This window comes from Emiliania huxleyi (assembly GCF_000372725.1).
Source record: "Emiliania huxleyi CCMP1516 unplaced genomic scaffold EMIHUscaffold_10, whole genome shotgun sequence".
In the NCBI taxonomy this organism is placed as follows: domain Eukaryota; phylum Haptophyta; order Isochrysidales; family Noelaerhabdaceae; genus Emiliania; species Emiliania huxleyi.
In genome coordinates this window covers 737,567-760,704 of record NW_005202427.1, presented here as the reverse complement: position 1 = coordinate 760,704, position 23,138 = coordinate 737,567, and the positions used below count along the sequence as shown (strand labels likewise).

Here is a 23,138-nt window from a genome sequence, read left to right as displayed (position 1 = left end):
CACCCGTCTGCGACGCGATTGTCGACGAGCACGGCACTGAGGTCGTGCATCTGCTCTGCGACGGCGGCTACGTCAATAACCTGCCCGCCGACGTGATGCGCCGGGAGCTCGGCGCGTCGACCATCGTCGCTAATTAATTAATTAGTGTTAATTAATGTTTAATTAGTGTTAGTTACTAATTAGGCGCGTCGACCATCATCGCCGTCGACGTGCGCTCCGAGACGCCCTTCCTCTCGCCCAACTACGGCGCCTCGCTGGGCGGCCTCTCCTTCCTCCTCCGCCGGCTGCGCGCGTGGATCGCCGGCGAGCAGGCGCCGGGCGACGTGCCGTCGATGGCGGCCATCGCGTCGCAGCTGGCCTTTGTCTCGTCCGAGGCGGCTATGACCGCCCGCCCCTCCCCAGAGCGCCGACAGAGAGACGGCAGAGCGCCGACAGAGACGCCCCGCGCCCCGCGACTCGACAACCCTGCTCTCCTTGACCCCGCCCGGTTCGAGACCCCGCTCAGTGGCAGCGCGACGAGGCGCGCGACGTGCACGCCGACCTCTACCTGCGGCCGGCCGTCCAGAACTTTGGGCTGCTGCAGTACGCCGCCCTCTCCGAGATCCAGAGGCTTGGCTACATCCACGCCACCGAGGCCCACCGCCCGGACCAGCTTGGGCGTGCGGGCGGCGTCTCTTCACCAACCCTGCCCCCGACAATCTTAGGAGCTGGCGCGGTGGAAGCGGGAGCTGCGCGAGCGAGGCGACCCGAGGTGCGTCGTCTTCGACCTCGCTGACTTGGCCGGCGACCCGCGCTCGGCTGGCCCTCGACGTGTCGCCTCGGCCGGCACCAAGACGGGCACGCCACGCCACTTTGACGCGACGGCGCGACGGCTGTCGGAGATCATTGGCGAGCTCAAGGAGGCGTCTGGGAGGAGGGCCGACGCCGTGCGGAAGGGGGTGGACGCCGTGCGGATGGGGCTGCGGCTCAGGCGCAGCCGCAGCTTCACGGGCACCACGCGGGCCCGCGCCTCGAGTTGGGACGCGTCCGTGGATTGGGGAAGGGAGGGGCTCCGGAGTCGGGATTGAGAGACAATAATGCATTGGAGTCTCGTGTTGAGATTCACAGACGGTTCAGCTGCAGTTCAGTCGATCGGGCGAGATATTGTCCAAGGCCACAAAAAGAGTAGCAGTTATTGTAAGAGGCGGAAGAACGGAGGTCGTACGGCTTTAGCGGAGTTACTTACTTGGAGGGTGTCGTGTGGAGTCAGCTGTCAGGGCCGAGAGAGAGGGGGAGGGCCGCCCGCGCCCCCCGCCCTTGCCGCCCACCACGCACCACTTTCCCCCCCTCCCCCATTCCTCTTCTCACTTTTTTCCCCCCTTTATAGCGGCGGCGAACACCCAGAGTAGGCATGCAGCTACATTTAAATTTACTTTCATAGGGCGAGAGCTTTGTTTGCCGCCGTCCCGGTGCTGATATTTCCGCGCTTAATGTTTGAAGGCGAGTTTGAGCTGCTGGCGGACCCCTGCCGTGCTCAAGTGCTCACAAACGAGAGAGAGGGGATTTAGAAAAGAGAGTTTGTGTATCAGCATACAGCAACATCACACGGCTCCGCGTGCGTGCGCCGAATGCCGCTGCTTGCCGACGCAGCGCCACCACTATGCGGAGGAAGTGCAGAAGTTATCCCCAACGTCTTGCACAAGATTTGGATCGGAGAGACTTGCCCGCCAATGCAGGATCTGCTCTCATTGCTCGCGGCCACGGTCTTTCTCCAGCCTTCCGCCATCAAGTACCACGTCGGGAAGGATGTGCCTGCATTGTCCACTTGCACCGGTTTCGGCATGCTGTTCGCAAACCGCAGCTTCCAGCAGTTGGCCATCGATGAGACTGCCCTGCCAAAGCAGCTGAAGCTGGCTGCCCACAAAGCGGACGCCCATCGTGCAATGGTGTTGCATCAGTATGGCGGCTGGTTTCTCGACGGTGACGCGTTTGTTGTGAGCAGGGACGTGCAAAGGTATCGTCGCTGCCGCGTTTTTGTGTTGGGAACTGAGCACGATCGTGCCAAACCTCCGCGTCGTGCCGACGGGAGGCCAAACATAGCAAACAACGACTCGTGGTCCGGCAAACTCAACAATGGCGCTATGCTTGCGCCGCCAGGCACTAGCTTCGGGAAGGACTGGCTCCGCTATATGCGTACAGGCTCATGGCGCAAAGGCGTGAACAACTGGGACTACGCGTCGTGCGTTTGGCCTACCGAATACATGGCAAGGCATCCTAGTGCACTTATTGGCGCGCTTGATGTGCGCACCTTTCCTTGGCGCAAGTTTGGCTGGGCCCCGAGCCTTGGCTGGGATTGGCACGTGCGAGCGCTTGTGGAGGCCGGCGCGACCGTCCTGCACGTGACAGGCGGACCCCCCCTCCGCCCTCTACCCCTCCCCCACCCACCACACACGGCCCCCTGCCCTCGATCAACCCCTCCCCGCCTCCCTCCGGGCCCCGACAGCATGGAAGAAGCGTGCGCGCGATGAGATGCGGAATGAAATTGCGCATGCAATCCTCGCCATCATCGAGCGAGCCATTGCCGAGGATCGCGCATCCCATGGACACCTTCGGCCTGTGCTGACGATCCTGCAATCGTGGTCGGCGATGCGCGATTTGTCGGGCAACAGCTCTTATGCGATTAAGAGCGCGTCCAGCAAGAGCCCGACGCGGCGCTCAGCTCCTGGCAAAGCACCCCCGTCTACCTCGACCTCGAGTCAGATGGTGACAACATCCCGGACGCCGAGGAGGGCACGGTCGACACGGACAGCGACGTCACCCCCGATTACGTCGACCCGCTCACCGGGTCTTGCAAGCCAACCAATCTCTCACTCGGGTGCAGAGACACCGATTCCGCACGCTGGTGTCGTCATGAATGTAGTGGTCGCTAAGCAGCGGAAGGGTGGCCCCCCCTCGGCGCGCCGCGCGCTTGACGAGACCATCGGCGCGGCACGTTTGCTTCGTGCACGAATGAGCCCAATGTACCCCATGGCGCTCGTCCATAACAGCGAGGCAGCCAGTCTGCTGGAGGCGGCTAACGCTCAGCACCTGTGGGACTTGCATGTGCCTCTGACACGCGGCGAGCGCACCGCCCCGGAGCTGGCGGCGCTGATTGATGACCTGCGCACCTCGAACGAAACCTCGTACAACGCACGCGCACAAGAAGGCATGCTCATCTTCTATCTGGGCAAGTTTTCAGCCTACCTCCTCTCGCCTTTTGAGCGCTCCCTCTTTCTCGACAGCGACGTCTTCGTCATGGAGCCCACATTTGTCCACAATCTACTCGCCAAGTCACTTTCAGTCGCCGACGTGGCCGCGCCTCTCGATCCAAACCGAAGGAAGCAACCCTTCGCTAATCACAGCGCCCCGCTTCTATGCAGCTGCATCGTTGCATTCAACAGCTCCTCAGCTGACGTGCGCAGCTTCTTTGTGGGCGCAGCGAAACGACTGCTCTGGCGGCAGCACACCCGCCTCGACGATGGACCGGATAAGGGGGAGAACACCAAGCCCGAAGTGCGACAGGGCGACCAGGAGATGATGTGGTTTGAATGGACTAGGGGGGTCCACCCCCGGCTCCGCGTGCTTGTGCTGCCCGAGGAGGCATACTGCCCGATGTCGACCCGAATCGACCGGTCGGGCAAGTTCGCCAAGTGGAGCACGAATTTTTGGGGCTACAGTTATGCTTGCCAAAGCGTGCACGGTCACAATTGCTGGGGTTCCATTAAGAATACCGAGGCGTACAAGTCGCTGCCGCCGCTCCGTTGACGTGGCGAGGAAGGATTCCTAATGCGTACGTAATGGATGTTTGATAAAAGAAACTAGCAGCAGTGTGAGTGAAGTTAAGGAGCGTGAGGACTGAGGTACAGAGTGAGCCTTTTCGCACACCCCTCCGACCCACCCCGCGCCGTGGTTTCTGGTTATCCTCTCCGGTCAGCCGGGCGTTCCAGGTACCATTTTTAGGTGATCTGAATTTGAAGGGTACACAGCACGGCTTTACACAATCATTACACAGGAACATCATGGCGGCATCCGGCAAGTAGATGCGCACATTCATAGAGAGACCACATAGAGAGAGAGAGAGAGATAGGTCGGCGGGCGGTCTCCGCTCAGACGGCCCTCGCGCACCTGCCGCGCCACGCGGGTGCAGCCGAGGCCTCCGCCTGCACCACCACCTTCCTGCTTGCGGGCAGCTCCTTCGGCACCGTGAAGCTGACCAGGCGGCCGTCCCCCGCGCTCGCGAGGAGCCACTCGCCGGGCTTAGACTGCAAGGGCACCTCCGCCTCGAAGTAGGAGGGCTGCGGGCTGTGCGTGGCGCCGGCGGGCGCGTCTCCCCAGCCCGGCGAGCAGAGGAGGGTCAGGTTGGTGCAGCCGGCGCTGGGGACGACGAGGGCGGCGAGGGTGGGCGCGCTGCCGCCCGCCACGGGCTCGCAATCCTGCCGTGAACCGCACCCGGGCGGCACCCGGACGAGCAGGACGCTGCCGACTCCGCTGCCGCCCACCGGCACCTTGACCGCCACGCGCTGCTGGCCCGCGTGCACCGCGGAAGTGGCGGCCACCGGCTCGGGCAGGCGGCCAGTGCCGATTGGCTCGCTCAGCGGGTGCGGCAGCGGGGCGGGCGAGAAGCGGACCGAGCCCCCGGCGGCGAGCGGCGCGTGCAGAGGCACCGCCACCAGCTCGGCGGCGCGCCCTTCGCCGGCGGGGAGGGCGGACATCACCAGCCCGCCGGCCGCGACGGACCTGCCGCCCGCGCGCGCCTCGAACGTGTCGCCGGCGCACGAGGGGGCTGCAGCGGCTGCGGCGGGGCCCTGGCTGCGCGCGGCGTCGAGTTGCGGCACACGCGGCACGTCGGCCGCGCCGTCCTCTTGCAGCGGCGGCAGCCGCATCGCGAGGCCCCCTCCCCGCCACGCCGCCGGCACGCGGAGGAGGAGGCGCCGCCCCGCCACCTCGGCCAGAAACGTGCCGCCCGCCGCCACGCCCTTCGGCGGCGCGACTAGGTACGTCGCGCGGCGCGCGGCGGCGAGGTCGGCGGCGGACGACGGCGCGGGCGGCGGCGCGTGGCGGAGAGCGAGCGGCGAGGAAGTGTCGTCGGCGAGCGGCTCGTCGCGCTGCTGCTGCTGCTGCTTCTGCTGCTTCAGGTACTGCAACGAGGAGAGCGCCTTGAAGACAACGCCCTTCGAGCTCCACTGCGCGGCCTGCTCGAAGACCGCCGACAGCTCGTGGTCTCTCTGCGGTGCGGCCAGGAGGAGGGCGTCCGCCGCCGGCGCCGTCCGCGTCGCGGCGGCGGCTGCCCTCTCGCGCGGCTCGCAGCGCGGCGCGCAGCGCGGCTCGCAGCGCGGCGCGTATGCCGCCCGCACGGCGGCGGAGGCGGAGCCGGCTGGCTCGGGCTGCTGCGGGTCGGGATGCTGCGGCCGGCGGAGGGCCCCGTCCGACTCGGCGGGACCCTCCGCCGGCCCCACCACCCCGCCGAGCTCCTCCTCGGACACGCACTCCCACAGGTTGGGCGGAGGGCCGTCGCGCCCCCGCGCCGCCCCCCGCCCCGCAGCTGCCTTCGCCGCGCCCTCCCTCGCGCCGCTGCCGAGATGCGCGTCGCTCGCCCGCCGAAAGTCGCGCCACTGGTCGAGCACGTGCGCATACACGCCCGACGGCACCGGGTGCCAGCAGTGCATCCGCCCGGCATGCGGCTGGCGGCCGCCTCTCCCGCCGCCGCCGCCGCTCCTCCCGCCGCCGCCGCCGCTCCTCCCGCCGCCGCCGCCGCCGCTCCCGCCGCCGCCGCCGCCGCTCCCGCCGCCGCCGCCGCCGCCGCGCCAGAAGCTCGCAGCCTCGGGAGCGCCGCCGTCGATTGGCAGAGGCGTGGCCGGGTCGAGGGGCCCGCCGCGGTGGACCACGTCCTGCCCCGCGTCCTCGAAGCTGCCGTACGCACGCCAGCTCGGACCCACAGGCACGCTCCAGCGCGGCGCGAGCCGCTCGGCCGCCGCCCCGCCCTCCACCTGCCTGCCCTCCTCCTCCTCCTCCTCCTCCTCCTCCTCCTCCTCCTCCTCCTCCTCCCCCTCCCCCTCTTCGGGGTGGGCCTCGAACGGCACCATCGCCGTCGAGGCCACGCCCTGGCCGCTGCGTCCGCCCACCCGCGCTGCAGCCCACTCCTCGAAGCCCGCAAGCTTGAGGACCACCCTTGGCACGGGTCGGCTGCCCTCGCTGGCGCTGCTGACTGCTCGGCTGGAAGCGCGCCGCGGCCGGTTGGCGGGATGAGACTCCCGCTCAGCCTCACCGGCAACTTGGTCGGCGTCCTCGCGCTCGACATGGCTGCCGTCGGCCGCCGCCGCCAACGCTGCGTCGGCATCCTCAATCTCGACATCGGCCACCGCTGCCGCCGCAGCACCGCCGTCCGCAGCCGCCCTGCCGGCATGCCGCCGTTTCGCAGCGGGCTCGCCAGCAGACGGGGTCGAGGTGCTGCGGCTGCGGCGGCTGCGGCGCATCTTGGAGCCGGGCGAGCCCCGAAGGTTACACTTTCTTTCTTGAAAGTCCACGACGTCGGGGAGAGGCTCGTGGGAAAAGGGTGGCAATGTGGCATCGGTTGGCCATACGGGTTTGGAAACACGCTGGATAAGGCGTTGACGGCGGTCGTGGGGTGCAAGGAGCGTGGCCGGCAGGTGGACGGGCCGCTCGACCACTCGACTGGAAAGGGATGGGTCAAAGACCATGCGTATGGAGACGGATGGGTCGAGAAGAATGGGTCAAGGAAGTGGACGGGGGCGCAGTACTACGACGCGAAGTGGGTCAAGAAAGCCATAACGCGGCTGGTGCTCGTTGAGACTTTGGGTGGCATTGCACCGCCCACCAAGCAGTTTCTCCACGTGTTCGCCAAGGAGGCGGCGGGCAGCAAGACGGACCGGACGGAGTACGGGGCGGCGTCGGCGAGCGCCTCCTCCTTCGTCGTCCACCACACGCAGCAGATCTCCATGGCGGCGGTGGCGGGCGACGCCGACAACATCAACAAGCAGGCGCGCAAGATGCGCACCAACTGGATCAAGAACAAGCAAGCGGCAAACGGCTTCTTACGCTCGGCCCCAGTGGGGGGTGCCCGCGCCGCCTAGCTCTGCGGACGGCCCCCCCCACCCTTCGTGTAATCATGTAGTCCCCACAATCGCTGACGTGGGATCGCTTGTCATGTGAGAGATTGCGTTGTGTTCTTGTTTCGTATCCGCTTTCTCTTTATCAAAATCCTGTCAGCAGTTCACCTACGGGTATGTTCGTAAGAGGCTGGCGTCTTGATCAAAAGAAGAATTTTAGTCCGGGCGGTCGGCGAGGGGGTCGTAGTGGGCTGGACGTACGGGGTAGCCACCACTTTCCTGCCTCGAAAGGGCGGGGCTGTCCCGGAAAGTGAGAAACGCCGGGCAGCGTGGTGCACGATTTCAACCTCCCATACGTGTTTGTTTCGCTCCTTTCCTCGGGCTGTTCCAGCTTCCCATCTCCTTCCAACTCAGGCGAGGCGGGGGGGGGGCGTGGGTGCGGGGTGCGGTGCGGTGTGAGTGTGTGTGTGTGCGTGTCATGTGGCTACAGCAAGTGTCCGTCTGTCTGTCTTATTATTAACAACGAAGGCGCTCTCAAAAAAAGAAGAAAATTTTTACAACAAAGCTCCCTCGCACAACACTGGGCACGGGACTGGCGCGCACTGGCACTAACACAGGTACACCAGGTGTTGTGCAAAAGAAGAATGTAAACAAAATAAGTCTCTCTCACAGCAGACAGGCTCGACACAGGTGCGAACTGGCGCGTGCTAGTACTATCACAGACAGGCACACCACCGGAGCCGCCTAAGCGACTCCGTTAAGAGCGGCAATGCACTTAGCACCGTGCACATCAATGCCGCTGTCCCGCACGCTAGCTCGTTCACCGTCTGCCACGCCACGGCGGTGTGGAGAACGACAGACAAGCGCTGCAGATGCAGCCCGTGCCAGTTCTTGGTGGTCCATGTGACCTCATCGAGGTGCTGAGCGTGCGAAAGTTTGTTACTCAGCTGGTCCGCCGCCTGCCGAAGAATTTTGCGGACGCCGTTCCCGAAGCCGCCGAACGTCTCGAAGTCGAGCAAACGCAGGTCGCAATTCTTCTCCCGCGCGAACCGGTAGTCGCCCTTCTCGTAGGGGGCCGTCACAGGTGCCCCGCCTCCGCCTCCCCCTCACTCTCCTCCTCCTCCTCTTCCGCCGCCGCCGCCTCCGCCTTTGCATCTTCGGTTTCCCCCCCCCCCCTCCCCCCCCCCTCCCCCCCCCCCTCCGGCCGCGGCCATGCAGCATGCCCTAACACTAAGTCGAGCAGCGCCCGCTCGGTGTTGCCGAAGGCGACAAAAGCCCCCTTCCAGCCGAGCCGATCGCCACCCTTGCACGCAAGCGAGCTCGTAAGTTTCAAGTCGCCAACGAGGCGCACATGCCCTTTGCCGATGTTCGCCGCCGCCACGTCAGGTTGTTTTGGGTTACTGTAACTGAGGTGTGCAGTCGGCTCCATCTCGATGAGCATGCCCCACGCCGAGCGAAGGGTCTTGACGAGTCGTTTGCGCAGGTATTTGTGTCTTGTCGCGTGCTTCGCACGCGGGTTGACCATTGCGGCATCGCCGAGTTCTTCGTGCGGCTTGCCGTTTGGCGCCTTCTTGCCCGCCTCCACCGCCTGGCAGGCAACATCGAGCGGGAGGCCGAGGCGGCGCTGAACTGTAATGCGCATCGCCCACGTCTCCATCTTCATATCATCCCGCATGGGGATCGCATTCAGGAAGGCGCCAGCCCCCTCCTGGCTGACTGCGACGAACCGAATCGCCTCGCGCCAGCACTTGTGGTTCTTGCACCTGCCAGTCTTGTAGCGGCCGCCCCGCCGGGATGCCTCGCTGACGAAGGCTTCGGCGAGGGCGAGCCAGTTGCGATGGTGTACGCCGGAGGTGTACCGCCGCTGCGCCTGCTGTAAGAATTCGCAGTAGACGAAGTCATGGCTCCTCATGTGCGCGCAACGCCCAACCCCTGCCCGCGAGACGCCAAACAGCCCTGTTGTGCACCATAATGCCGAGGGCCGTCGCACCCAGCGGCTCGACCACCTCACCAGACGGCTTCCTGGATGCTCTCCGAGCACGACGAGGATGCCGCGGGTCAGGCGGATGAGGCACCGGGCCACGGGAGCGCGGCAGAGGGAGAGGACGAGGCCAGAGTCGGATGGAGCGCGAGTTCCGCGAGTTCCACAAGCGGAGGGCGGCGGAGAGCAAGCGCGTGCGCAAGGAGGTGGAGCGCTCGCGAGCCGCTGCGAGGAATCGGCAACAGCAGCAGCACTCGGCGCAGCAGGCGGCAAGAAGAAGAGGGCGCCCAAGACGAAGGTCGCGGATGAGAACCCGACGTCATGCTGCCATCACCCGATCGCCTGCGCCATTCGGCTCAAGGCCTTCGACGCGCTGGGCGAGCTACTGTCATTCGAGTTCTCGCCGCTCGGGACGCTTGATCGTCGGCTCACCCGTGTCCAACTGCTGTTCACACGGAACCTTTCTCCACTTCAGTCTTCAAAGTTCTCATTTGAATATTTGCTACTACCACCAAGATCTGCACCGGGGCCCGCTTCACCCAGGCTCGCGCCCAAGGCTGCGCCGCGAGCCCCGCGCCCTCCTACTCGCCGGCGCCTCGCGCTCGCGCCGGCGGCCGCGCATCGGTGGTCCGCTTGAGCGCCATCCATTTTCAGGGCTAGTACCTTCGGCAGGTGAGTTGTTACACACTCCTTAGCGGGTTCCGACTTCCATGGCCACCGTCCTGCTGTCTGGAGGTACCAACGCCTTTTGTGGTATCTGATGAGAGGACACTTGGGTACCTTAGCGCGGCGTTCGGTTCATCCCGCATCGCCAGTTCTGCTTACCAAAAATGGCCCACTTTGAACGCGCCGTTCGCCGCCCGGGATCACTCAAGCATCCCGGACCTCTTGCCCATTTGAAGTTTGAGAATAGGTGCAAGCTGTTTCAGCCCACAGGCCTCTAATCATTCGCTTTACCTGACAAAACCGTTGCGTTCAAGCTATCCTGAGGGAACTTCGGAGGGAACCAGCTACTAGATGGTTCGATTAGTCTTTCGCCCCTATACCCAGATTCGACGAACGATTTGCACGTCAGTATCGCTACGAGCCTCCACCAGAGTTTCCTCTGGCTTCACCCTACCCAGGCATAGTTCACCATCTTTCGGGTCACTCAAACCCCTCACAGCAGGTCAAGGTCGGTTGGCAGGGCATGCCCTTCACTTTGTCACATCAATCCTCGCTACCCAACGCCGCCAAAGGATATCCACCTCGAGATTGTTGCGAATGTTTTCCACACCGAAGCTCAACGATGCCACGGCGCCTGGATACTGCACGTTAGACGGACACCCTTCGATCAGACGACGGAGTTTCAGGTTTCCCCAGTCCCTCCCTCTCCCCGCGCCCCGCGCGACGCGGCGCGTGTTGGCCTTTGCGCGAGCGTGCCCGGCCGCTTCGCCCCCCATCCCATGCGCTGCAGCGCGCTCGTGCCAGTGCCCCCCTTGCTGCAAACGCCCCGCGCGCGGCTCGTTCCGAGGCTCGAGCGACACGAATCTGGCGCACACCCGGATCGCGGGCAGAGCGACGGCCCAGCGCGCAGCCGCGAAGCGCCTTCATGCCTACTGCGCCCCCGCGACCCCCAAAACAAGCCCGCGCCGTGCTCGTCCCATTTTATGCTTCTGACGCTCGCTCGCCGCCTCCTGCGCTCTCGCAGATCCAAAACAACGTGGGCGAGACGGGCGTGCCGCGGTGTCCTTGGTGCCGGGCCTCAAGCTGCGTGCGCTGCGAGTAGGTGCGGCCCTCTTGAGCCCCCCTTCCTCTCGATTCCCCCCCTCAAAGACGCTCTCGGAGCAGAGAGAAGCAGCACTGGTGGCCCGGAACACGATGTGCAGCAATCAGAGCAGGAGATTAGCCGAGATTGAGCGAGATTGAGCCGAGATTTCGTCAATTGACATAATTGACGGAACTTTGACGAAATTCGTGGATCTGCCCTGGGGCGAGATTGACTGGTCACAAATTGACTAAATTGACGAGATCACCCCGAGATTTCGTCAATTAGCTTAATAATTGCCCGCCGAGATTACCCGAGATCGCTTCCGAGACCGGTATGACACTTCCGCACCTCTTTGTGGAGGCGCTCTATCGCTCGTTCTGATGCGCCACCCGAGATTGCCCGAGATTGTCATCAAGTTTCGTCAATTAATTTTAATTGACGGAATTTGACCTAAATTTGGAGCGCCCCCCTCCCCCCGGCGCCCGAGCGTGAATATCACACACACCCCGATCATAGGTACGAGTGAACTTGATCAACAACATGTCAGAGAACAAGACGGAAGTGAAGGCCCGCATCATGCCGGCCGAAGACGGCAGCATCAAGGTCGTCTTCTTCTCCGCGCCGAAGTCGCCTCCGCCCCTCGTAGCCAAGGCGCTGCGTGTGCGCTTGCTGTCGCAGATCTCCACCCTTCTCCCAGCACGCTCCCCATTCTCCCTCGCCGACAGGCGAGCGGCGCCAAGAACGCACCCGTTGAGGACGACACCGTGGCCGTGTCCGGCGCGGCGACCGCCCTCGACGAGAGCATCCTCAAGCAAGATCTGGCCGCGGAAGGGGCGACCGCCGCGGAGACTGTCGACTCGGACCGGGCCAAGGCCATGTTTTCCGCCCACACGCCGAGCGCGAACGCCGATTTCTGGTCCAAGCTCGCGCGCTCGACCGACCCACCGACGGCCCCCAACGGCGTCACCAAGAACGGCCCGGCGCTCGAGCCGGTCGCCAAAGTTGCCACGGCTGTCAAGCCGGCGGCGGCCGGCGGCGAGACGCTGCCGTCGACCAAGGAGTTTCCAGCGGAGGAGCCCGCCCCTTCGGTGCGCCTCGGCTCGCACGCTGCGGTGCACACGCGGAGCCCCAACTATGACGCACCCACCGTTTGCGCGCGCGCAGGGCATCGCCGACTGGACCACCCCGTCGAACCCGCGCCGCAAGAACGGGCGCAAGGGCGCGTCCGCCCCGATCGTCCGCACCAAGAGCATCACCCCGGTCGGCGGCAAGAACAGGTTCGGGGCCCTGCTCGGAACGGACGGCAACGAGGGCATCCTCGGTGGCACCGGCAAGGTGACCGGCGGCTCCACGCCGCCGACCGCAGACTCGGTGCGCGCCGCCTGCATTTATGCGGCCTCCTCCCTCGCTCGCCGCTCTCACACGGCCAGTCTCGCGCCCTCTTGTTCAGGGCGCGACGGTCGACGTCGAGACGACCACGAATACCACGCCCGAGGGCTCTGCCGCCGGCCGGTTCCCGTGGTCAAAGTCCTACAACTTGCTCCGCCTCTTTGGCATCCTCGCGCTGATCTGCCTCGGAGCCGCGTTTGCGCACTCCTCGTGCTCTGCCACCTCCGCGCTTCTCTCCTCGCAGCGGTACGACTCCCCGTGGCCGACATCGCCTCCCGCAACCGTCGCGAAGCCGTTCACGCCGGCATCGCCCAACGGATTCTGCGAGGTTGGCGGCAACGACACCAGCTCGTTTGCAGCCATCGTGTCGTCGGACAGCGCGCCCGCCAACCACCCGGTGCGCGCTCGCTCGCGCGTGCTAGTATCCGCAAGCTCGCGACTAACAGCCCGCGCGCCGTTCAGGGCGGACACGAGGACGGGCCCTCGTGGGAAGCACTGATGGAAGCGATCAAAGAGGCGGTGGGCGAGCCGTTGCACCTAATTGGCGAGCCGCCGGCGTCCGTCAAGGACCTTTACGAGAAGCAGCCGGTGAGCGCCCCTCTGGCTGTTTCTATGTGCGAGCTTTGTAATCCGGTTCCGGATTGTGCCTGTTGTTGGCGTGTAGGTTGTGGCCGATTTGGAGACCGCCCCGGCCTCGCGCAACACCATGGAGCGCAAGGGCGAGCCCGAGATCGACTCTATCGGTCCCGTCTACAGCAGCAGATCGGGGATCATCGTTCGCGAAACCGTCCTGCCCGTGAACGGCACGTCGCCCGAGATGCGGTCCGCCGACGCTCACGCGGAGCCGGCATGGCCTGCAGAGGTCCGTGCCGCTCAGATCTCCGATTCGAACTCGGTCCAGTCCGATATCTCCTCCGTCTCACGTGTGTGCGCCGACCGGCAGCCACGCTGCGCCGCCCCCGTTGCGTGGCATGCGGAGCCTCACCACGCACTCACCGACGAGCGCTCCAAGACCGACAAGCCGCCCGCGAACGCGCCGGTCGACAAGCTCTCCATCGACCTGCCCTCCCCGTTCCACTTTCCCTTCATGAGCGGACCCTCCTCTTCCGCGCCCGTCCGCACCCAGCAGCGCTGTCAGTTTTGGGCCGCCTTGTTCGTGCTGCTCGGAGCGTGCGGCGGCGTGCTGCCCTCGGTGCGGAGGAGCAGCTCGGGGCGCCTCGTGCGGTGCCGGACGGGGGCGAGGCGTGGCGCGTGGCTGCTGATTCTCGCCGCGCTGCTCCCACTGGCATGTGCACCATCAGACCACACGTCTGGCTCAATCGACTTCCAGGTCACTGTGGGTGGCGGCAGCTACCCGTCCGAGGTGTCGTGGACTCTGGTGTGCAGCGGCGCGTTGATCGGCAGTGGAGGGGCCCCCTACTCTCGCACCCTGTCCGCGCCGCCCGGCGAGTGCACGCTCGACATGTACGACTCGTACGACGACGGCTGGACCGGCAACGAGTGGAAGGGTGCGGGCTATACGTTCACGCTCGACTCCGGATCCTCCGGCACCAGCAAAACGTTCATCCTCGCCCCCCTCCCACCGTCCTCTCCGTCCTCTCCGTCGCCGCCGCCTCTGTCGCCTCTGCCGCCGCTCTCCCCGGACTTTGTCGCCGCGTCGAGCGAGGCTAAGCTCCGCTCCCTGATCGCGGAGGCTGCTGTTTCGCAAGCCGACGTCTCAATCTACCTGCCGCCCAGGGCAGACTTCAAGCTGGGCAGCCAGATCAGCTGCTCCTCCGACATCAAGGTGACCGTCGCGAGCAGCGGCGAGGGCGCGACGCTCGACGGCCGGGGACAGATCGGGCTCTTTGACCTCTCGGGCGGCTGCAGCCTCACCCTGCGGGGGCTGAACCTCGTCAACGGGATGGGGGACTACGGCGGCGTTGTGTACGCGGACGGCGCAGGTGACGTCGAGATCATCGACTCGACGGTCAGAGACTGCTCGGCTGGCTATGTGCGCCGCGTAGAGCTAGCCGCCTCCCTGCAGCCCCTCATGGCAGCGGGGCGAGAGATGGAGAGGGCCACTGCCTCACACCCCGATCTCTCCTCGCAACCGCAGTCCGGCGGCGTCGTCTACGCGTATGTCAGCGGTGCGGTCTCGATAATCGACTCGGATGTGAGGGACTGCTCTGCTGAATACGTGCGCCGCGTAGAGCTAGCCGCACTCCAGCAGCGCCGCACGGTAGCGGGGCGGGAGATGGAGAGGGCCACGGCTGCCTCACCCCGCTCTCTCCTCGCAACCGCAGGGCGGCGGCGTCGTCCTCGCGTCTAGCAGCGGTGCGGTCTCGATAACCAGCTCGAACGTTACAGGCTGCTCGGCTGGCACTGTGCGCCGCGTAGAGCTAGCCGGCCTCCAGCAGCAACGCACGGTAGCGGGGCGAGAGATAGAGAGGGCCACGGCTGCCTCACCCCGCTCTCTCCTCGCAACCGCAGCACGGCGGCGTCGTCGACACGGTTCAGAACAGCGGGTCGGTCTCGATAAGCGGCTCGACCGTATCGGGCTGCTCTGCTTGGGTGCGCCGCGTAGAGCTAGCCTCCCTCCAGCAGCGCCGCACGGTAGCGGGGCGAGGGATGGAGAGGGCCACGGCTGCCTCACCCCGCTCTCTCCTCGCAACCGCAGAAAGGCGGCGTCGTCCACGCGTATGTCAGCGGTGCGGTCTCGATAATCGGCTCGGCCGTGACGGGCTGCTCTGCTAATGTGCGCCGCGTAGAGCTAGCCGCACTCCTGCAGCGCCGCACGGCAGCGGGGCGAGAAATGTAGAGGGCCACGGCTGCCTCACCCCGCTCTCTCCTCGCAACAGAAGGAGGGCGGCGTCGTCTACGCGACGAACAGCGAGTCCCTCTCCATCGCGGGTGTCGACTTCATCGACAACAGAGCGGGAATGTCCGGCTCGGTGCTGTACCTGGACGGACTCCGCCAACGCCCCTCGATCAGCGCCGCCTCCTTCACCGGCAACACCGCTGGCGACGACAACGACGGTGCCACGATACAGGCAGTAGTCATCTCGCCGATAAACTGGGACTGCCGCTTGGGCAGCTGGATGCCGCGCAAGGGCTCCTTTTTTGGCGACTTCAGCGTCCCCGAGTGCAACCTCTGCCCTGCTGGCTACTATGGGAACAGGAGCGGCCTCACCAACTCCTCCTGCGATGGTGCGTGTAAGCGAGGCCACTTTTGTCCCAAGGGCACCGCGGAACCGCTCCCGTGTGCTCCGGGTTTCTACATGCCCGTGATTGGCGCAGCCAGTGCCGAGTCGTGCCTCCCTTGCTCTCCGGGGACGAGCCAGTCCACAGCCGGCACGGACCGTCCCTGCGACGAGTGTCCTCCCGGCACGTTCGCCGATCAGCTCAATGCCACCAGCTGCACCGACTGCCCCGCGGGACGCTTCTGCCCGAATGCAGGCACCATCCAGCCCCTCGACTGTGCCGCAGGGCAGTACCAGAACCTCACCGGCCAGGCTGCGTGCATGCAGTGCCCTGCTGGCGAGTTCCAGGCGGAGCGCGGACAGACGGCATGCGACACGTGTGAAGCGGGTGGATACTGCAAGGCTACAGATGACTGCGGTGGCGGCTTCACACCCTGCCCTGCGGGGAGGTACAACGAGAAGATCGGCAGCAGCTCACCAGATGCCTGTCAGAAGTGCCCCCCCGGTACCTCTAGCCCGATCACCGGCGCAAACAGCAGCGAGACCTGCGCGAGCTGCCGTGCTGGGACGTTTGGCGGCGAGCCCGGGCTGAGTGAGTGCACGGACTGCCCTGCGGGCCGTTACCAGAACGACACGGGCGCGACGTCCTGCCGCGACTGCGAGAAGGGACGGTACTGCGCCAAGGGCGCGTCGGCGCCACTGCCTTGCGACGCGGGTACCTACTCGGACAAGACGGACCTCACCGCCGCCTCGCAGTGCGTCGACGCCTCGCCGGGCCACTTTGCCACCACCGGCTCCACAGAGCAGACGCCGTGTCGCGAGGGTAGCTTCGCCGCCAAGGCGCGCAGCGAGGCCTGCGAGCTGTGCGGCCAGGGCTACTACCAGAGCGAGCCCGCCGCCGCTGCCTGCGTCCGCTGCGCTCCCGGCAAGTTTTGCCCGGTGGGGTCGTCGCGCGAGCTGGACGCGCAGTGCGAGGCGGGCACGTACGCCAGGCTGACCGACCGGAGCGGCGACCCCGAGTGCCTTCCCTGCCCCGCCGGCTCGTCGTGCGGCGGCGGGGCGGCGCCGCCCTCCGAGTGCTCGCCGGGCTCTTTCGCCGCCACGGCCGGCCTCTCCGAGTGCGCCAGCTGTGCGGGCGGGACGTACCAGGGCGAGTCGAACGCGACGGGCTGCCTTCCGTGCGTGGAGGGCAGCTACTGCGCCGAGGGCGCGTCGGCGCCGCTGCCGTGCGTTGCGGGCAGCTACTCGCGCGCCACCAACCTCTCCGCCGCGAGCGAGTGCACCGACGCCTCGCCGGGCTACTTCGCCACCACCGGCTCCACCGAGCAGACGGCGTGCACCAAGGGGTCGTACACGAACGAGACCAGGCAGGGCGAGTGCACGCCCTGCGCCGGCGGCACGTACCAGGACGCGGAGGCGCAGACGGCGTGCAAGCCGTGCGAGGCGGGCGGCTACTGCGCTGTTGGCGCGGCGGCGGCGCTGCCGTGCGAGGCTGGCAGCTACTCGAGCGCCACCAACCTCTCCGACGCGAGCGAGTGCACCGACGCCTCGCCGGGCTACTTCGCCACCACCGGCTCCACCGAGCAGACGCCGTGCTCGCCGGGCACCTTCACCGCGCTCGCCAGACAGGGCATCTGCCAGAGGTGCCCCGCCGGCGAATCTCAGGACTCGAGCGGCGCCACCAACTGCATCGCGTGCGTGCCGGGCCATTACTGCGCCGAGGGCGCCTCTGCGCCGCTGCCCTGCCCCGCCGGGACGCGCATCAACGCCTCCCTCGACCTCATGACGAGCAAGGACGACTGCATCACCTGTCCGGCCGGCACGTTTTGCCCGACCGGCTCTGATGACGCCATCGACTGCGCGCCGGGCACCTTCACCGCCCTCGCCGGACGGAGCATCTGCCAGAAGTGCCCCGCCGGCGAATATCAGGACTCGAGCGGCGCCACCAACTGCATCGCGTGCGTGCCGGGCCATTACTGCGCCGAGGGCGCCTCTGCGCCGCTTCCCTGCCCCGCCGGGACGCGCATCAACGCCTCCCTCGACCTCATGACGAGCAAGGACGACTGCATCACCTGTCCGGCCGGCACGTTTTGCCCGACCGGCTCTGATGACGCCATCGACTGCGCGCCAGGCACCTTCACCGCCCTCGCCGGACAGAGCATCTGCGAGAGGTGCCCTCGCGGCACGTCCTCCGGCGCCGGCAGCTCTTCCTGCGACGAGTGCGCTGCCGACACTTACTCCGCCAACGAGGGCCAGGGCGAGTGCATCCCCTGCCCCTACCCTCTTGCTAGCGGCACTGGCAGCGTCACCTGCTCCGTCTGCAAGGCGGGATTCTACCTGAAGGCGAGCGCCGACCCGGCCGACGTCTTCTCCTCCCCGACCGACTACTGCAAGCCATGCCCATCGGACGCCGCGTGCCCGGTCGGCACGACCCTCGAGACCCTCGGCATCCCGCCCGGCTTCTGGCGCGCCAGCTTCTCCAGCGCCGAGCTCACAGAGTGCCGCGCCTTTGGAGGGGATGGCCAGGCGGGCCAGGCGCGGTGTGTCGGCAATGTTGATCCGGGAGAGGCTAGCGGTCGGAGGGTGCAGGAGGCCGGCTTGGACTACTGCGCAGACGCCTTCGCCGGCCCCGAGTGCCAGCTCTGCCGCGAGCCGAACCACTACCTGGACGCCGACGGCGCCGCCTGCAACGAGTGCGTCGCTGTCGGCACGGCGGCGGGGCGCATGGCGGGCACCGCCCTCGGCCTCTGCGTCGCGTTTGGCCTCGTGGCGTTGGCGTACTCAGTTCAGCGCGGGCAAACCGAGTGGAGGAAGGAGCGCTTCATCGGACTTCCCTTGCGCATCGCCGACCGCACCGGTGACGCGATTTACAAAATCGGCCTCATCCCCAAGTTCAAGATCTTGTTTGGCTTCTACCAGGTCTGCCTCGTCCTCTCCACCACCTACTCGGCGCGGCTGCCGGAACGGTACACGGGCTGGACGGAGGCGCTGGCCGAAGCCGTCTTCATCGACTGGTCGGGCATCGTGCTGCCGGTGCAGTGCCTGCCGCACAAGTCCCGGCTCGTCGCCGTCGCGATCTCTCCCATCGGCGTCATCGCGCTGCTCCTCTTTGCTGGCATTGTCTTGCGGCTCTGTGCTCGCTGGCGGCGTGCTCGGCGAGGGGCTGGCTGCGAGAGCGGCTCCGAGGTCGACGGCGCGACAAGCAACGTTCTCGGTGGCGAAGCACAGCTGCAGGAGCCACCATCGTCTTCAGCTGCGGAGCCACCGACGGCGCTGGCCGAAACTGACGATGCGGCGGTCTTTTCATGGCCTGCAGAGGTGGCGCTCGGCCTCCTCGACCTCACGCCGGCGGGTCTCGTGCTCATCTTTCTCTTCGTGCCGTCTGTGAGCGCCACGATCTTGCGCGCGTGGTCGTGCCAGGTGCTAGCCACAACTAACAAACAAGCCCCCCCCCTCCCCCCCCCAAAAAAACCCTTAGCTGTGTCGATGTGCGTGCGCAGGGCTACACCACCTCTGCGCCGGGCGAGACGCTCGCTCTGGTCGAGTACATGCGGCAGGACGCGAGCGTCGAGTGCGGCACCGACGAGCACGACTCCATCACGAGACTCGCCATCGGCTTCGTCGTCATCTGGCCGGTCGGCTCGCTAGTCCTCTACTCGGCCCTTCTTCTCGCATGCTACAAGCCGCTGCAGGCCAAGTCGCCGAACGCGCTGACGAAGGCCACCGCCTTCCTTCACCGGGAGTACAAAAGGAACTGGTACTGGTGGGAGGCGGCCGATCTGGCGCGCAAGCTCTTTCTGACGGGCTTCGTGCTGCTGGTTGCCGAGGAGGAGGACTCCTTTGTTCGTCTCGTCGTGGCGGTGCTCGTGTGTTCGTGCTACGCCGTCGCGATCGCCCTGGTCCAGCCCTACAAGCGGTTCGAGGACAACATCCTCGCCGTGGTGCGCCCTTCGCCCAATCCCACACGCCCTTTGCGCTTGCTTGTGCTGCAGCTCTCAGCACACGCTTGGATCGCCGTCGCCAGTCCATCACCCACCCCACACACGCACTTGCCACTGCAGTCCACTCTGAGCCCAACGGACGCGGCTCGCACTGCAGGCCACCAGCCTCGTCCTCCTCCTCCTCTTCCTCGGTGCCAGCTGGACCACCATCTTCCTCAACATCGAGTTGCGATTCCCCGGGGACGAGCCGGGGCAGTCGGCCTCCGCCGTCCTCGGCTTCAGGTCTGAGAATGGACTGGTGAACTGGATGCTCGTCCTTGCTGCGGCTGCGCTCCTGATCTTTCTCGTGGGTACCATCATCGCCATCCGCCGCCTTGCCAAGGTCCCCACGATTCGCCTCGTCTCAACCAAGCAGCCCCCCGAGCTGGCTCTGGTGGACGGCCTCACGTGGCACCTCTTCCTCTCGCACATCTGGTCAGTCCTGTGGTCAGAGGGAGACGCGGCGTAGGAACCCGCCAGACGACCCGCCACTCCCCGAATAGGTCCACCGGCCAAGACGCCGTCGCGGTCATCAAGAATGAGCTTAAGCTCTTGATCCCCGGCATCAAGATCTTCCTCGATGTGGACGATTTGAAGGACATCGGGTCGCTGGAGGATTACGTTGACCGCACGCAGGTCATGCTCTTCTTCCTGTCGAAGGGCTACTTCCGCTCGAAGGCACTCCCCCAGCCCCTCCCTTTCCGAGAGTGCCTCGCTGTGTCGCCCACGACTACTCGTGCGCTCCTTGCCTGCAGAACTGCCTGCGCGAGATTCAGACGTCGCTCGAGAAGAGGAAGCCGCTCGTCCTCGTGCAAGAGGCGGACCCGGCCAAGGGCGGCGGGACGCTGCAGGCGCTCCCCGCCCGCCCCCAGCTCGATGACCCTGCGGGGATTGCTCTCGCCACACACGGCTCTGAGGGGCGGTGTCGCCGCCGCCGCCGCACGCCAGCACTCACTCACGCACACCGTCGCTGCACGACTGCAGGAGTTGCGAGCACAGTGCCCGGAGGTCCTCCAGCCGGAGATCTTTGACAGTGGGTGGGCGCAGACGACGTGGCACCGCATCGACGAGTATCAGCGTGTCTCGCTTAAGATCATCTCCGAGGTGCCGCCACGGACGACTCCCTGCAGCTGTTCTGCCGTCGCCTCGACCTTGACCGCCGCCCCCTCGCACCTACCCTCAGGCGCTCCTCCTCTGCTCGCCACACTACCTGAACCTGACCTCCCTCCCGCTCTTCATCCCGGGCGAGGTCCAGGGCCAGCCGATCTCCTTCTCCAAGTCCGTCGTGCTCTGGGCCTCGCCGTTCGATGAGGGCGCAGACGAGCTGGCCACCGAGCTCGCCACCAATTTCTCCGGTCTCACCGTCTCCACCGCCGAGGAGGCGGGCGACGCCACGCACATGCTGCTCTATCTGAACGCCGACACCTGGTCCGACGAGCGGCTGGCCGAGCAGGTCAAGCAGGCGCGCCAGGACAGGCTGAAGATCGTCATGGCGCACGAGAACGACCTCGACCGCGGCGGCTGTGAGTTCGCCAAGTTTTTTGAGACCACGCCGCAGGAACGCTGCCGATCAGCGGTCGATCTTTTATGTCCCGCCCGCTCCATGCCCCCCTTTCCCGCCGCCGCAGGAGCTCATCAACGCCGGGCTCTACAACGCCCTCGCCATTGCCTGCTTCCCCGGCCTGCACCATGAGGTGCGCTCCCCCGGCGGCACCTTTGCCACAGCGCCCGCCTCCTGAAGCGACTGATCTTGCACCCCCGGTCTCACAGGTGTCGCTCGTGCTGCTGGCCAAGGCTCTGGGCGCAACCCCGGTGAGCGCTCGCTCGAGCATCCGCGACTCGCTTTCGAATATCGGGCGCTTCACTACCGTGCCTCGCGGCTCGACGACGTCCGACCCAGTCGTTACCGAGGAGGATTCGCAGCTGGAGCAGGTGCCAGAGGTGGAGCAGGTGTAGAGGTGACGAGCAACTTGCAGTTCGGCTCAAGCGGCAAGGGTTGGACGCGCTCCCCACTTCCAGGAGTGCGCTGCGTTGGCATGTAACATGCTGAGGCTTCCTCGTAACGACGAGCTAACATATTAGAGACGACTCTCTCTCATCCCCACTGTGAACAGTCGGGATCTGTATCTGCGCAGCTACATGTATAGAAAACGGCAGGGAGTTAATGAATATATGAGTTGATCATTTATTGGCTCTTGGCCGTCAATTGAGTTCATCAGCCATGGTCGAGACGGGCCAAGGGTAAGGTAAGGTAAGGTAAACTTCTCCACACACGGCATGTTGTGCGAGTATATGGGACACGATGTCTCAAATATGAGGGGTTTCCTGACGCTATCCCTGGCAGCTCTAATGACCAGGATCAGTAGTGCTATGATAGAGGGTGCCCATACTAGCGAAGGAGCTGCCACACTCGCCCGGAACGTCCCCTTCTGGGGCCGGTTCTGCAGCCCGCGAGAGCCGACAGCGGGGCCGTGCCGCGGGTGCCTACTGCCGAGTGCCACAAACACTGCGCCGTCCCGCCATCACCTACAGGCTGTCTTGTGTGATGGTTGGGATGTCCAAACGCCACCATCTTGGCTCTTGCGACCTCAAACCCGCGAGCTGTATGGGTGGTCCTGACGTCGACAGACGCCCGATGACCACGGTGAAGCTGAGCCGGAACGAGTCGACAAGTCTCGTCTGAGCCCGTGGCGGTCGCCGGCTGAGTCGCTGTGCACGGGCCGGTACCTCAGGCGTCACCTCCGCAGCCTCAGGTCTCACACTCCATCACCTCCGCCGGGACGCCTTCGATGGCACGTTCGGCGGCGTACTTTCTGCAGCTCCATCTCGAGTACGGCGTCGAGCCTACTCACTCCAGTTGGATACACGCACTCCCTGGGACCCAGGGAGTGCGTGTATCCAGCAAGCGGTGCGACCCGGCAGCGCGCGCAGGCTGCGGAGCTGCAACAAACTCGAGACACGCTTTTTTGGGACATTTTCGACGCTTTTGTCCCATACTAGCAGGTTGGCTCGCTAGTCGCTCGCCGGCCCGCGCAGCACGCGCGGGCCTTTTTTGTGGTCGGATGTTGGTCGTCTCGAATTTGATCGTGGGCAGGGCGTGAGAAAGCTGGACGGCTCGGTCGATGCGAGCCACCAGCTCGTGAGCGACGGGCGCGACGGGTTCCTCGGCGTAGGCTTGGGCGTGGTGAGCAGCGCCGGCGAGAGAGGGACGGCATGCGGCTCCCAAACGAGCCGCACGGGCTTCATCTGGGCCGCCGAGGCCACCTCCTTGGTCGCGGTGGCGGGCGTGAAGGCGAGGTGGGCCGAGGCAAGCGCTGAACGTGCCGTGCCGCCTTGCGCCCCTGAGGAGGGACGAGTGTGTGGGGTGCCACGGGCGGGGGGGAGCGGTGAGAGGAGAGCGGTGGGCACCCCCACGAGGGGCTGCGCTGACGCCGCCTGCCACCCCACGCACGCCACTGACGCTGTGGGGGCGGCACGATCGAACGCGCTGGTCGGGCGGGCCGTCTGAGTCGCCCAAGCGGTGCTCTGCCGGCCGGTGGACGCGAGGGTGGCCCAACGCGGTCGAGCGTGTCCGCGACCGCCACCGCCAGCCGCGCGCTGTACAGCATGGTGGGCGCCTCGGATGGCCACCTCCCCGCCTCTAGAGCGGCCGCACACTGCTCGGTACCCCCCCTGCACACCTAAGCCCATGGCCGACCCCCCCCCCAGCAGCACGCTCTGCTGCTGGGGGGTTCGGACCCCCCCCCCCCAGCAGCAGCGCTCTGCTGCTGG

The 23,138-nt window shown here is 65.9% G+C and overlaps 4 protein-coding genes across 4 annotated transcripts; 3 read left to right on the top strand and 1 right to left on the bottom strand.

The window, feature by feature from the left end:
- Positions 1-306: 306 nt before the first annotated feature.
- EMIHUDRAFT_433305 (hypothetical protein) lies at positions 307-1,196 on the top strand. The gene is made up of 2 exons (XM_005793677.1): positions 307-634; positions 705-1,196. Exons 1-2 carry the CDS (start codon positions 333-335, stop codon positions 1,075-1,077), a joined length of 675 nt encoding a protein of 224 aa, XP_005793734.1. The 5' UTR covers positions 307-332; the 3' UTR covers positions 1,078-1,196.
- Positions 1,197-4,124: 2,928 nt separating this feature from the next.
- Positions 4,125-8,997, bottom strand: EMIHUDRAFT_97529 (hypothetical protein; the record flags this gene model as incomplete). The annotated part of the gene is made up of 4 exons (XM_005793676.1): positions 4,125-6,411; positions 6,906-7,105; positions 7,910-8,146; positions 8,437-8,997. 4 exons carry the CDS (start codon positions 8,995-8,997, stop codon positions 4,125-4,127), a joined length of 3,285 nt encoding a protein of 1,094 aa, XP_005793733.1.
- A 209-nt stretch (positions 8,998-9,206) lies between these two features.
- On the top strand, positions 9,207-15,329 carry EMIHUDRAFT_199605 (hypothetical protein; the record flags this gene model as incomplete). Its single annotated transcript, XM_005793675.1, has 14 exons — positions 9,207-9,272; positions 9,299-9,488; positions 9,623-9,690; positions 11,333-11,476; positions 11,542-11,904; positions 11,981-12,187; positions 12,267-12,602; positions 12,668-12,793; positions 12,870-13,765; positions 14,180-14,384; positions 14,491-14,571; positions 14,678-14,758; positions 14,865-14,942; positions 15,046-15,329. Coding segments are annotated over 14 exons (3,125 nt in total), but the record flags the coding sequence as incomplete, so codon positions are not given.
- A 5,350-nt stretch (positions 15,330-20,679) lies between these two features.
- Positions 20,680-21,517, top strand: EMIHUDRAFT_351274 (hypothetical protein). The gene is made up of 2 exons (XM_005793674.1): positions 20,680-21,061; positions 21,138-21,517. The coding sequence occupies exon 1, from the start codon at positions 20,767-20,769 to the stop codon at positions 21,058-21,060; it is 294 nt and encodes a 97-aa protein (XP_005793731.1). The 5' UTR covers positions 20,680-20,766; the 3' UTR covers position 21,061; positions 21,138-21,517.
- Positions 21,518-23,138: the final 1,621 nt, after the last annotated feature.